General features: G+C 39.1%; 1 protein-coding gene across 2 annotated transcripts in view; it reads left to right on the top strand.

The window, feature by feature from the left end:
- The window catches only part of otud7b (OTU deubiquitinase 7B), a 40,329-nt gene that overhangs the window by 11,248 nt on the left and 13,665 nt on the right, over window positions 1-15,416 (top strand). For both annotated transcript variants that reach the window (XM_008430746.2, XM_008430745.2), the window contains exons 2-3: window positions 13,253-13,488; window positions 14,468-14,638. In XM_008430746.2, the coding sequence (XP_008428968.1) occupies window positions 13,404-13,488; window positions 14,468-14,638 (256 nt within the window). In that variant the 5' untranslated portion in view covers window positions 13,253-13,403. The remainder of the gene's footprint in view (window positions 1-13,252; window positions 13,489-14,467; window positions 14,639-15,416) is intronic.

The raw sequence follows: 15,416 nt of genomic DNA, 5'->3' as shown, positions 1-15,416 counted from the left end.
GCTACAAGCTAATTTACAAACCCAGTCCTTGGTTGGACCTTCTTTTCAAAAGACAGCAACGTTAAAATTAAAGATTCCTCTCACACATTATTTTAGAAATGCTCCATGAAAAGAATGTGAAAATAGGCAAGTTTTCCGCAAATAACTTGGAAGAGAAATCTGCAAATGCTGTCCCTCAAATAGGCAGAGGAGTGGTTGGTCCTGCTTCATTGAATGCTGTAGAAGGTGATGTGCCTACATTATTCCAATAAAACACTTATACACCCTTCGAGATGAATCATCGCACACAAGACGTTGGGATTAGCAGATTTTTCCTGCTTTTTCTTCAGACTTTGCTTTTTTTTTTCCTGTTTGGATTGAACAAAACTATATAACCTGTAAAAGAAACCCTACTCAGTTCTGTGAGAAAAAGTCTTTTGGTTTAGTGACTGGGTTTCTTCTTGCTTTCATCTCTCTGTTATGGAGGATTTTTTTGGTTTCTCTCCTTAGTCAGCCAGCATTGATCCCTCTCCTTTCTTATGTAATGAGTCAGTGTAGGCTGACTGGGCTTGGTCACTTACCCAGGTTTCAACACAGTAAACAAAGTGATTGCTGATGGTCAAATATCTCACCACACATTTATTTCTCATACTTCCTTAGTTCACTTGTCTTTTTTAACTTTTTAAAAACACACTTCTATTTGTAGTTTTCATAGAAATAATGACTTGCTTGTTATTGGAGATATTTCAGCCTTTAGGCTCCTCTATGACTCTGGTGCATAACTTCCCAGGTTTCATTTATTGGTAATATCCAGAATGCTATTTTGTTCTTCAAGTTCTTTAGTTCCCAATAAACGCATTTATAGCTGTTTAACTTTTAATATTTGGTGGTAACGGTCGAAATTCTCCTCATTTATGTATTTCCAATGATTGTGAACTAGCGATGGCACCACATCTTTATTCATAATGGTGGCATAAAGTCAATAAAGGCTCAAATGTTGTTTAACCCAAAATTGATGGACAAAATTTGTAGTTTATTAAATTTTCTTAAACACTTTTTCTTTAGTAAAACAGTCAACGGTTGATGCGTCTTGAGTGCAAAACCAATATTGACCCAAACTTTAATATCGGTGCATAGTTCACCTGTCTGTCCCCTGCCGTCTCTTTCTCCAAACATTGTTGCACTCCAAACTATTTTGCCCAACAAACAGAAACTGAAGCAATCTCACTTGAATTTCTACTAAAGGAATGCAGTTGATGTTTATTGGTCTTGCTGTAGTGCTCACTGCTTCATTCACAGGCTGACAGTTTTGATTTCTATTTCCGGTCTCTGCACTGGAAACGGAGCAGTTGGGTCACCCTTAGCACTCCTGTTACAACTCCCACCAGTCACATTGCCTCTCCATGTTTTCTTCTGTCCTTAATCTCATTACTCATATGGTTTTGCAATTCAGAGAGGGCGTGTAGTATTAGCTGAGATCACAGGAAGGGTTTATGTGATTGAACTAAAATAGAACTGACACATTTATATGGTCATTTAACAGGGCCCAGCCATTAAAGGCGAATGTTGCTCCTCAGTTAGATATGTAGGTAGGTGGATGGATACTTCTGCTGCATATGGAAGGAAAAATAGGTCGGGTCATTGTGGTGTGTGAATACTTCTCATTCCTTAATCGCAGCTCGTTTTACTTCTCATTGTAAAAGAAAGCTCATGTTTCAGATGAATGAAACTCAGTTGGACCAAACGATAAGGGGGAGAACCTTGTCCCAGTACGTGACTGTTTTTGTGTGACAGCATTGACATGTAGCTGTGTTTTAAATCTATGTGGAAGAGCAGGTTCTATGAACATATGACCTCAGCGGTCATAAAAGCCTGACGTGTGACACACAAGGTGGAGCATGTTGCTCCATCCCTTAATTATTGCACAGGAGTTTAATCCAGAGGCATAATCTCACTTTTTTCGTCAAAGAAAAAATGGATATTGTATATTTGAGTTGCTTATATGCTGTATAGTTTTGTTTTATGGTGGTGCTGTGCAGCTAGACAATCTTTACTTTGGTCCCATAAATCAGTTAGACCCAGTTTGTTGACAGAACCACCATTTTTTAAGACAAATATTGATTTATAGAAGTTGTGTTTGTAAGTGACCCACTTAATGAATGATAATAGAAGAGTTGGTGGAAAACAACCTTTTGCATACTGCTGACTTGAGGCCCAGTTTTACAGCGGTGTTGTTGCTTGTTTTTGTTTTCTTTTACGGGTTGCCTATTTATTATTTACATGAAATTTTAGGGTTATTTTCTTTTCTCCATCTTCAGTATGTGATGAAACCATTACTTCAGTCACTGCAGAAAAACAGGCAGTCGTCTATCAAACATTGGCCGGTTTCCAGCAGACAGGAGGAAGGCACGGCTCAGTTTATGGTCAGGTGACTACAAGTTATGTTGTTTGTGTTGTGAAGTGTGGAAAAGAAGTGAAAGGCCTCACGCGATTCTAAGGTACACACATGTTTTTGTAAGGCAGCTTGACAAACTTCAAGACAAATGGTGTGGAAACTTTTAAGTGTTGATTGGCTTTCTTGGTCATATGAAGCCGATGCAACATCTTAGAGCTAATTGCTTTGGAAGTCATAATTTCTTCAGGATTTGTCACAAATTAGACTTAATCCAGGTGTAAACCTTCTATTCAAAGGTTAGGTGTTGATTATTTGGGTAAATTTGGTTTTGGGTATAATTCCGACTGGTCAACAGATGGGAACGGTCGTAACAAGCTTTCGGTTTTCATGTACAGTGGACACCCGGTATTCACGGGGATAAGGGACCAAATTTTTTAGGTCCCCTCAAATTCTTATAGCTGCCCATTTTAATTGTTTATAAACCAAATATTCCTTAATATGCATTGATACACAGTTGAAACAGTGTTAGCACTACTGCAGAAGCTAATATTTACATTGTTAAAGTTAATTATTGGACCAATACCAATATGCTAAAATGTATTTTACATTTGCTGATGCAAATGTGCCAATATGCTGTTTTTCCATTATATTTAAGATGTGCTTTATTAAAAAAAGATATAAAAATATAGCAAATATATAAACTTTCTGCAAATAAATCAGTTATTTTTTACACAAAAATCTGCCAATGTGAATTGGAGGGGGTCTAGTATAATGGAGAATATTGATCTCGTCTAACTCCAAGTCATTACTATAAGAGATCTAATGTAGATGAAAGTAAGAGCTAAAACTACTTAAAATAACTAAAATCTTAAAGTTTTTATTTTTCTTCATTTTTAATTTTTTCTGGAAATCATATCAAACAAGAACTTAGTCTTCTGGGAAAACTTATTAAACAACACAAACTAACAAAACTGATGCAAACATTTATTATTATGGCTACATTGCATCTAATAAATATTAAATAAACAATGCAAAACCTGAAAGCTTTTGTGTTGCAGTATAAGTTGAAAGCAGTGGGAGGTTTGGTGCAAAGATTTCAATAAACATAAAGCAAATCGAGCTCAAACTCTAAAACCAAGACAACCCAGAAGCTACATGTTGGTTTCTTAAAATCAAAATACAGCTTGTTTAAAAATAATCTCTGAATGCCAGAACTTTTGTACTTCCATTTCTTCATCTTCCTTTCTCTTTCTGTTGAATGTTGGCTCAATCAAAACCATATTTTTCATCTGAAGCATGGCAACACAATCTTGCATGCTCACCAGTGAATTGACCCTCCCCATCTCACCAACGGCTGAAGCGGTGGAACGGTGACCTCCCCGTCTCCCTCTGAGATCCAGCCGGTTCTCCCGAGCCCTCAGCTCAGCACCCACGTGTTTTCAGCAGCTCCTCTTATGTAAGCTCTCCTGCCAGACAAAAGCTCAGCCATCGCAGATACAAATCACTGACTGGCCCTTGCTGGCAGCAGAGCTCTTAATGTTAGCCAGTAATCCCACTTACTGATGTTTCTGCTTAGAATGTGTTTTTGCTGGCTGTAATTTTGAATTATACACGTTTATCTGTTCTCACGCGATTGACTTTAAATGGTCTTGACCATACCGTTGTTGTTGGCTTCAGTTTTAGCTCGCTAGACGTCCACTGAGATATAAAAGCAGATTGTTTGACCAAAGCTGCTTTTTGTTTTTAAAGACAAAAACCCACAACCACAAATGTGTAACTTGCTCCTGATTTTTGCCTTTCGTCTTTTTTGATTCATCAATGGTTCCCATTTAAATCTCCCCATCTTGTTCAAATCTATTCCCAATTCCCATCTGAAATCCCTCCATGGTTTCCGACCTCCACGGATTCATTCATGTTTCCCATCACTTCTCATCAAAGTCTATAATTCTTGTCCTTTTCTTTTATATCCAAATCCATCAATAATTACATGCTGTCCATAACCAGGTTTCCATCATGTTCAATCTAAATCTATCCATGATTCCTATTGCATCCCACCCCACCCATGATTTAGTTCCTTATCAGTCTGGAAAGGTATGGCAGGAAACTGTATACCCCTCCATCCAGGAACACTCTCCTGCTTCTCAGGGGGTTTCTGCATTGCGAACCTCAAGAATAAGGTTCCCAATGCCAAAATGTGTTCCAGCCGTGAAATATCTGGTTCTTGAAAATGAACCATGCCGTCACTCTGTATGCTGATGAAGTCGAAGACAAAGCATGGCTTCAAACCTGAGTAGACCAGGTTTGATTAGGGACCAAAATTCCAACATGTAAAATTTTCAGCTGGTGTGGTTCTCTTTCACACTGCTCGGTGTCAAAAGACCCAAACCCTTGGAGCAAACTGTTTACCCCCTCACCAGTGGTGGTGCTGCACCAAGAACCACTAAAGGAAACGACATGAGAACCTCTGAAGAAGACACTGAGCGCAATTTGCTTCTTCATGAAATGTTAACATAAATGGAGTGGTGTCAGATTTTAGCTGTTGATGGATTTCTCTTTTGTCTTTGACAAATTACTGTTCAAAAATGAGCTCAGCTTGGGTTGGAATCCCCTTCATGCTTTTGGAGCAGTTTTGAGTCCAGTTGGTGTTCACATATGCATTTGAACTTCACCAGAGTTTGCTTCAGTCAAACCAAGACCGATGTTGGTAGACCAGAGTTAGCTTTTTTTGGTCCACATCAGAGTTTGATTTTACATTCACACCTCTCCAAATGAACTGGACTTTCTAGGCAATATGTGTAAATGGGACTAAACAGGACTGGTGTGAAAAGCACTTATAGAAACGATAAGCACTGTGGAAAACGGGCCTTTGAGACCTTAGAGGCACACATAACATCTATTATCTTGCTACTACGCTCCTCTGACGCTAAAACGGAAGAAGAGCGAGTTTATGTCGGGTATTTTGATTTCCTATTAAAGGTTTGTCTGAGCTTCAAAATTCACTCACGTTATCAGACTAATAAAGACCAAGTGATTTATGCTTACAGAATGTAACCCCACAAGTCTCCTGGGACAGTGTGCAATTTATACTGGCCTTTTCATTTGAAGATAAGCAGTTATTAAGTGTGTGTGAATCTGGGCCAAATGACGTTACATCAGCTGCTCACAGCAAGAGTTACAGGCCAACTTCAGAACGTTCTGTCCGTAGAGTTTTACCTTCATCACTCTAACATGTTTCACTGCTGTCCCTCACTGCCCTACACTGTCTGCTGGAGGTTTTATTGTTAATCTGTAATAGTGGCGTTTATCCTAGTACCTAAAAAGGCGAAAGTGTGATGGAGTTGCTGAAAGTTTGTTTTGAAGCTGTAGTCTTGTTTAGTTGACTGCCTTTTTTGCAAAGTCTTTGGTTAACTTCACTTTATTTCAATCGAGAGAAACAAAAAGTGGTCAATGGAGAATTGACTATAGATTTGGTTCAGTGTTTTATTACTACAGGGTAAGCATAGATGGATGAATAGATTGAAGCACACCTGAAAATTGGAGATACTCTGATGTAAAATATTGGTTATTAATATTGGCCCAGTCTTACTTATCCAACCAATGCTGCCATGTTAAATAAGGACAAACATGATCTGATGTTATTGCTGATACTGATATATTGTGCACCTCTGTTGAAAATTATTATTGTTTAGAAAAGACAGTGCAGGCATTTCTGAATTAAAAAAAGTTTAAACCACTTTTGCATAAACTGATATTTAGACACTGAGTGTACCAGATGTACTTGAATGCACCATAAAAGTGCATCTTCTGGAAATCCTCTCTGCTCAGACAGTACCAGTGTGTTTTTACAAATCATATGCTGTGCATCATTTTGGACTTGTAAAATCCTGTCGATAGTTGGATTTGGACTTTAGTTAATATTTTCCAGAACCAGAGGTGTTTATGTTCAGTTTGGTTTTTCAGGTGAGTCATTCAGTAAAGAGCAGAGCGAGCCATCTGCCCTACTGCTGTTGAAAAATGCATACCCTGACACATTTTTGTTTCAGTTCTCTCTCCTTTCTACACTGCAGCTGCATGATGAACCTTAATGTTTCCAAATGATTTAATAATAACTGGGAGTCCTGTCTGTTTCGGACAGCGTGTTCAGGTATAAAACAACACTGCAGTTGTTCAGTACATCCAGACTCCAGGCATTTTATTTATTTCTTTTTTTTTGTCTTTCACTCTGTATTTATTATTATTTAAAGTTTAAATTCAAATACAAATGGAATGATTAATATCTTGGCTCTCATATCAGTGCAGATTTTTGATCCGTATTCATTTTAAAGCATCTTTCCTCAAACAATAGAACTTGTGGAAAGTAAACAAATACGTATATGTATAATATTGACGTCTGTTTGCTTTAATATGAAATGTATGTTTTTAATTTCCATGTAATTTGTAGCTAAAGCACCTTAAGCTCCAAAGATAAACACCAAGCACATGAATCCACGGTACACATAGTTACATAATATCAGAGATGCCCCACTTCAGATATTTTTGTTAAATTCCAACTTCGTGCGAGGAACATGTTTAACCTTTGGCACAGTTTGCTGTACAGGAACACCCTGCCACCTCCTCTGCCCCCCTGAGTTTTGAAAGCAGTGTCCTTGATCATTGTCATGAAAGCGTCTCCTCCAACCTGCCCCTCCAGATTCACAGCTGTATCCACGGCAGAGCGATGATCTCGTCAAACGAGCCTCCGCTCCGGTTTTACTGCCTTTGGCCACAGTTTTTTTTTCCCAGCAGGCATTCAAAGTTTCAGTTTCCATCTGCTGAATGACCAATCTACATTGAATACCGTAACGTTATTGGCACTCAGGTAGAGAAGAAGCGCAGAGACTGTTTTTACTAATCAGGACGCAGAACACTGTGGAAAAAAAAACTGCACAAAAAAATCTGCGAAGCAGCAGCGATAATGTGAAAGATGAACCTGGTTATAGCGAGGGATCACTGTATATGAAATAATTTATAAAATGCAACTGAGGAATTTGTAGAATGGCTGCAAGTGAATCTGGCACTTCATTCTCATGCCTCAACATTGAAAAGGTGGATTTATTTAAATAAGACAGTTTAGTCAAACATATGCGACACTTGAGAAGATGAGAACCACTTGTTTAACCTTTGGCACAGTTTGCTGTACAGGAACACCCTGCCACCTCCTCTGCCCCCCTGAGTTTTTATAGCCGTGTCCTTGATGGTAATTATACAGCGTTATCTCTATTTGTCTGAATGAGATCAAAGTTTGTTTCCTCACACCAAAGTGAGTTTAATCAGATAACATCAAAGAGCTCCACTGACTGTGGGAATGCCAGGGCACAGTGGCTGCAGAAATCCAGTTCTGGCTCAGAAAGCCTCCGCCTGCGTGGCTTTTGATAAAGATAAAGAAACCGAGGGAGGCAAGAAGGGATGGTGGAGAAGAGTAAACCGGTGAGTCATCAGACACAGTGGAAAAGAGTTCACTGAGTCACGGCTGAGTTAGGAGCCCTGGGTGGTGGATGAGCTGTGGGACAGAGGGGAAGAGATGACTAGATGGGGTCGGGATCAGATCCAGCAGCTTCTGAACCGGTCATCAGGAATGACTGTGAATCCTGGAAGGTTTATCATGCGTTTGTTGCTAAAAATAGTTGAACATGGGGTAAAACTCATTTGTTATAATATACGTGTATTTAAGATTTGTATTTGATATAAAGTGTGAACCATCTGGGATGCATGCTGGGCCTGTATCTGCCTGCAGAATATTATTTCAGCCCCGACTGAACATCCGTTGATTCAGGGCTGCCTTCTGACTCATCCCTTCTGTCCGGCTGCTGCATCGATTGCCCTCTGCATCCCTCGTGTCAACAGCCCATTGATGCTGACTCTCTTATTCTTTCGGTTTTGATAATGCCTCTACATTGATTTCAGTGGCCGACCGATGCAACCCCACAGTTTCTTTTGAGCCGCCGATGAAATTCGAGGAGTGGAGCTATGTGATCGATTTCAGAGCATCGACAGGGATAATTATTCATTGTGTATTTGATATTATACGCATAATTTAGCTGTAGTGAGATGAAAATATCTAATTTTCCCAGCAAAAAATTAACATATGACATTAGCTGAGATAAAAATGTCTCTGTGATGAGTTTAGATATGATTTATGAGGATATACAGGCCTTTTAAAGTTGTAGTGTTTAATTAACGTGCATTATTATTGTTCGGAAAACGTCATGTTTAGAGGTGAACCGATCAGTCTCCAACTTTTTATTGAGCAGAATATCACAAAGGAGAGGGGAAAATGTGCTGTGGGCTTTTTGTTAGAGGTATTGGTTTTTGAATCCAACAGAAAATGAGTGAATTACAAGATTATCCCCATCAGAGCAGAACAAGCTGAAATCTGCTGATTCTGATCCGTTTGGCGGGTCTGAACGGTTTCTACTGACACACACTGTTCAAGTGGGCCGGCATTGAGAACACAGTGGGGCTAATTAACAGGTATGAGGGCTTTAAAGATGAACAGAGCAGGTGCATATGGCTTATGTAAGTACAAAGGAGAAAAATGTCAAAACAGAAAATACCACAGGTGTTTACTGCCAGATTGGTTTTGCTCTTTTCTTTTTCTTACTGAAATGTATTTATTGCCAATATAGTGGACCCCCAGTATTCACAGGAGCAAAAGGCCATAGTTGTCCCCAAATTGCTAAAATGTTTAAAAAGCTTTACTGCTAATTCTGATACAGAACATATGTATATATATTTAATCGTGTTGGTAGAGATAGTAAGTCGCATGTATAATATGCGCATAATATATTAAAATATATATACAGTCAATAAATAATGTGAGCATGTACCATAAAGTGAAAATTTAAGTGAATGTTAGGAATGAGGTTGCTTGTGGACCGTTTCTTTTCCCCACAGACTTTTATTTTAAAAAAAAGTTTTTACCACATTTTGAAATTTAGTCTGTTACGCTTTTTTGAGGAAACTTCTCCTGCTGTAGGAAAAAAATGAAGTAAACTCTACATTTACAGCGAACCTTTGTTTTTCTTAGGGGTTGCGTTCCGAAAATTACCCGTGATAAGCGAAATCCGTGAAGTAGTTACCTTTAGTTTTTACAGTTATTACGCAGCATAAATAAATACTTTACATTGAAACCAAAGAACAAAACCTGTTTTCACATCAGCGAATGTGCGTGTGCATCAATCGGGCCTTATTGTGATCCGGAGTCATTGTCATGAAAGCGTCTCCTCCAAGCTGCCCCGCCAGATTCACAGCTGTATCCACGGCAGAGCGATGATCTCGTCAAACGAGCCTCCGCTCCGGTTTTACTGCCTTTGGCCAGTTTTTTTTCCCAGCAGGCATTCAAAGTTTCAGTTTCCATCTGCTGAATGACCAATCTGCATTGGATACCGTAACGTTATTGGCACTCAGGTAGAGAAGAAGCGCAGAGACTGTTTTTACCAATCATATGGTCGATCAGGACGCAGAACACTGTGGGGAAAAAAACTGCACAAAAAAATCTGCGAAGCAGCAGCGATACCGTGAAAGATGAACCTGGTTATAGCGAGCATTCACTGTATATGAAATAATTTATAAAAAGCAACTGAGTAATTTGTAGAATGGCTGCAGGTGAATCTGGTACTTCATTCTCATGCCTCAACATTGAAAAGGTGGATTTATTTAAATAAGAGTCAAACATATGCGACACTTAACCTGCAGAACATAATATGAAAGTAAACTAAGAGTCGATTTCAGCTGAATTTGGATTCAGATAGATTAAGTAGAAACTGACAAGAACCGGATGAAACGACAAAAATGAAAACAAATTTATTTTCCAATAAAAGATCAAAATGGTCCCACACAGCGGAACCCTCCGTTTGAAGCTGCTCCATAGTTGACGCTGTTGCGTAAAAGATCAAGAATTAGTTTGGCAAATGCTTTTGCCAGGTTGACAGATTCGCTTCCTTATAAACAGTTTGGCGCGTTAATGTCATTTCCAAACAGTTCCTGTATCTGTCACGTGACTTGCTGAAACCCATAGACATGAATACGACATGAATGTTGATGTCTATGCTGAAACCAATACGCCCACCGACGCATCGGTGTTGCCCCACCCATCGCTAAGCAGATGAATGGAATAAGGTATAAAAGCCATGCTTGACGGAGTTTGGCTACGTCGAGGCTCACTGCAGTAAAAAAGACATACTGAGGATCAGATAGCAGGTAAAGCAGTGCACAGCTGCAAACAGTTTATTGTAATGGATCCTGTATTTGCCTTTGAATGTTTTATTCTTGAATTTTTTGGCAATGTTGAGAGGTTTTATTTTGACTTTTTGCATTATTTAGCCTCTTCGGAGCCTTCATATGTTTTCAGTCTGTTAAAGAAAGTATTACCGATAGCGGTACAATTTGCACAATGCCTGTTTTGTTTTGTTCTCGGAAGAAGTGATCAAAAACAATTTTTTGTCTAAATTAAGGTGAATTCATGGTTCCTTTTTCCACATAATGTAACCGGTAGTGTTTATGATAAAACAAATAATGATCATTATGTGATCGGTATCGGTGATCGGCCGTGATTGGACCTCATGGGTGATCGGAATGGGCAGAAAAAAAACTGATCGGCACATCTCTAATATATATATAATCATAGGCGTAGGAAGCGGGGGGGGGGATATTGGAGAGAGTCACATTGCCCCCCCTCAAATAATTTTTCCTCAGTTTCGAAGAATTTTAAAACCTTCCACTCGCGTGCTTTTATTTTGAAGGCGCACAACAGCGCATTCGGCAGAGCGCTTCCGCCCCCTCCCCCCTCTGAACGGCTCAGAGTAAAGGCAGCAGCAGACAGTCAGAGAAACTCCGTTTGAATGAAGTAAACGACCTGCCTGGAATTTTGCCATGAATATCGCTCGTTTATAACATCTTGTTGTCAGTTTACTTTCATAAATAGAACTAAATCTTTTTGGTTAAGCCGTTTTAATTCTGGGAGAGTCACATGTCCAAAATTTTACTGCTACCTTTGTTTAAAAGTTAGCTAGTCTAGTCATAATGATTTAGAATGAGACTGAAACAGCAGCAAAATTAGCCTTTTTATTATTTAAAGTGAGCAACACCTGATCATACTCGACCACTTAACATATAATATTATATTATTTAGATATTTAGGAGAACAGCAGAGCTAGAATGATGTTGAAGAAACGTTAAGAAGCTCTGGTGAGGTCTTCATTTAGTTTATTGAAATATGTGTTAACTGTTTTTAATTAACTAAACTATTTCATTATGAGAGGAGCAGGTCAGGGAAGACACAGGAGAGCCAGGTGGAGTTTCAGAGTGTGAAGATATAAAATTTATATTAATTAATTATATTAATTACAGGAGACGATAAGAAAAGTGCTCGAGAGGTTTAAAAATAGTGACATTTTTTGCTACACAGTAAATAGAGTTGAGATGTATAATAATGTGTCCATCTGAAAATTAAGTTGTTTAAATTCTCATTCTGTACTTTTTATATTTAGTTCACATTCTGACACTGTACATTACTGTAGTGTCTGTTGTAAATCCATGAATCCATGCAGGAACTTCAGGCTGCAGAGAGTCAGAGGGAGGCAGAGACAGAAACATCTGTAGATATTTCAGTTAAATGTTTGCAGCTGAAAATGACAGGGAATAAAAACATTTAGGTTTTTTGCTTCAGTGTTTTTATGGCTCATGTTTGGTAAGTTACTGAATGCAGAGCTGGAAAGTGAGACTGAGTTAACWGTGAGGAGCTAAAGGTCTGTTAGATGTGAAAAGTATCATTTTTATTTATTTTGTAGATCAAACTGTTGCACTGACGTAGAGAGTTGTTAAGAAGAACAAAACTTGTTTTTTAGATTTTATTTTTGTTCGTCAAACTGATGTATTGAGTTTAAAACTGCTGAGTCTTATTATATGAGCTGTTTTCTACTTTGGTTTTAGAAAGAAGTGGAACCAATTCAATTACCAGTCAATTTATATCAATGCATTTTGACCAATAAGATATTTCAGAATCTGTTAGCCTGTTGTGAGGCAAATGCTAAAGTGAGTATTCATCCTGGATTGACGGTCATTATACTATGCATAACTTTAATCTGATTATTGGATTGTAAATAGTAACATGTTAGAAAACTTGTTACTGAAACCAGGGTCAGACTGACGTGTTGATGGCATAATTGTTTGACATTTCTGCTCAAGGTATTTACTGATCTGTCAGGTTTCCGATATGCGTCCCCCCCAATGACAGACTCGCTCCTACGCCTTTGTATATAATATATTGAATTTCAGGCGTTTGTGGAGTTTTAATCTCTGCTCTGAACTTTCACAACTGTAGCAGGCCCATGTTTACTGCAGGCGATCTCATGTCGGATTTCTGTTCGTTTTGCATTCAACTCGACGTCAGCAAGTAGTGAAACAAATAAGGCAGGACATGGAGCAAAACATCATTTTGAGAAAACACTTCTGTTTAATTTGGTGTTTTGCTTTCCTTGCAGCATGTGAAAAGAGGAGCATAATACCTTCTGGTTCTGTCTGACTGTTTGAAATGCCAATTAGAAACATGAGGTTATGCATAAAGGCCATCGTGACAGTGAGATGAAGCAGTCTGGTTTTTCAGAATTAACTGAAGGTTTTCTGGATTTAGTATTGAGAGTTGACTGACTGAAGGCATTTATATGATTGCCTTGTCTCTGGATAATGCTTTGGCTACAGGGCGTTAAAGCCATGACATTTAAAAGCAGCTTGGACGAAGCATGTACTGTCAGACATCTCTGATCTCTTAACACAAGCTGTAGTGTAATTGTTTAGTATCTGATAACATCTCTGTTTAACCTTTTCCATTTTTTTTCTCAGGTGTGGCCGGTAGAGTAGCTCACCAGAGGACGGCTCCACCTCCTCGTCGGCTGTCCCGTCTCGGAGAGCAGAGTCCGTGTTTGGTTTTTTTTTCTTCTTTTTGTATTTTTATGTTTGGAAGCAACCACTCAACTTGTGAATTCATGATCACATGACCGTGGACATGGACGCAGTCCTGTCCGACTTTGTCCGTTCTACTGGAGCTGAACCGGGATTGGCCAGAGATCTTCTAGAAGGTGAGACTTAGCCCTTATAAACCTCAGGATTTTATTTTAAAAATTTGTTTTTTACATATTTATTAAAACTCACCATGTCATGACAGTATGCTGTCAAACGGATAGTCTGTGAAAATACCAATACTAAAAATGCAACGCTCCCAGTCACAATCAATGAGAGCCAGGAGGCGGGTCTTAGCGCTGTCAATCATCCTCCTGTACGTCGCTCATTGTGTCAATAGTTTTAAAACGATGCACTGTTACAGAAAAACCATTTAACGGCCATCATCAATGGCTATGCTAACTAATATCAACCAGTTGTAGCTTAGCAAAGAGCAACCAGGAGGGGGTGAACATGAGATTGATTGACAACACTAAGACCCTCCTCCTGGCTCTGATTGGTTGATTCTGATCTAGTGGTGCATTTCTGCAGTTAGTACTGGAGTTACCATTCTTGTACAGTCACAACATAATGATAATTGTGAAAAAGATTTATTTATTTAATTTTTTTTTTACATATTTAAGACCTAAAATGTCTTAATTTTTAGGTCATTTTCCCCCCCTCACCCACCTGATCTGCAACTAAACAAAGGTCAGGTGGGTTCAAGTAGACACAGAGCTTCATCACTTGCGATATCTAGTTTCAGTTGCTGTTTGTGTCTTATTGTTATTGTTATTATTGGCTACCAAACACTGAGAGAAGCAAGGTATGGCTAAAGTGAAGAGGATTTCTGTTGCCTAGCAGCAGTGCAAGCTGCCAGCAGATGTATGCTCTGAAAATGTAATGCAGCTGCAGCAGCGAACGCTGGTATTCACCCGAGTGACGGAATGCGCCTTTGCATGAGATAAGACGGCCCATGCTGCCATGACTGGTGGTAAATATTTAAACTCATTAACGACGCGTCATTTGCTCGCCTTGTAAAACAGATCCAGGTTGTCGAGTCCCGTCGTCCAGTTGAGTCACATGAATGTTTTCTCCCCTCTGCCTCCGTCTGTGTAGGTAAGAACTGGGACTTCACGGCGGCGCTCAGTGACTTCGAGCAGCTGCGGCAGGTCCACGCCGGCAGCCTGACGTACTCGTTCCCAGAAGACCGGGTCTATCTGCCATCCGAGAAGGAGATGGCCCGGGTGGGGCGTCCTGTTCTCCACCGGCAAGACGAGGTGGTGCAAGGTGAGGCGCAACGATTAGCAAATATTTGTCTATTTTTCATTAGAGTTCAAAGTCTGTTTATGTGGTCGCTTGATTGTGATTAGATTTGGAAGCCATTTTGAAAAAATGTAAAATATTTAGTTGTTTTTGTTCTGCTTGTCAAAGGTTGTAAGGTGTGTTTGTTGACTTATCTAAAGTTGAACGACTTTTCTTACTTTCCTGGCTACACATCACCTTCACAACAACACAAAGGAGGTTCAAAACAGACCTCTGTACAGTGGAGGTTAAATTTATGTCCAGGCCGGGTCGGACCAAAACTATTCGTTTTTCTGGCACATTTAATCAGCCAGCGATGAAAATACAGAGAAAGTCAAACGAGAATGCTTGACATAAAGGTGTGTGGTAACACTTTATTTGACGGGGCGTGCATAGGAATGACACCACACTGTCATAAACATGACATAACATCTGTCATGAACATGAAGGAGTCTTTATAAATGTGACTGTTGTCTTTAAGTGTCATTTGGTGAATAATGACACTTTTAATGCAAAGTTGCTCTAAAAGTTGCATTGAAAGTCCATTAAAAGTGCCACCTATGCATTATTTACAATTTAATGCAAAGTTGGCACTTCTAATAGACTTTTAATACAACATGTACAGCAACTTTGCATTAAAAGTGTCATTATTTAATAAATGACACTTCATGACAACAGTTATAAACATTCATAAAGACTCCTTCATGGTCATGGCAGGTGTTATGACAGTGTCATGTCATTCTTATGCACGTCAAATAAAGTT

Source organism: Poecilia reticulata, linkage group LG16 (assembly GCF_000633615.1).
Source record: "Poecilia reticulata strain Guanapo linkage group LG16, Guppy_female_1.0+MT, whole genome shotgun sequence".
Taxonomy (NCBI): Eukaryota; Metazoa; Chordata; class Actinopteri; order Cyprinodontiformes; family Poeciliidae; genus Poecilia; species Poecilia reticulata.
This window is presented reverse-complemented; position numbering and strand designations above follow the sequence as displayed.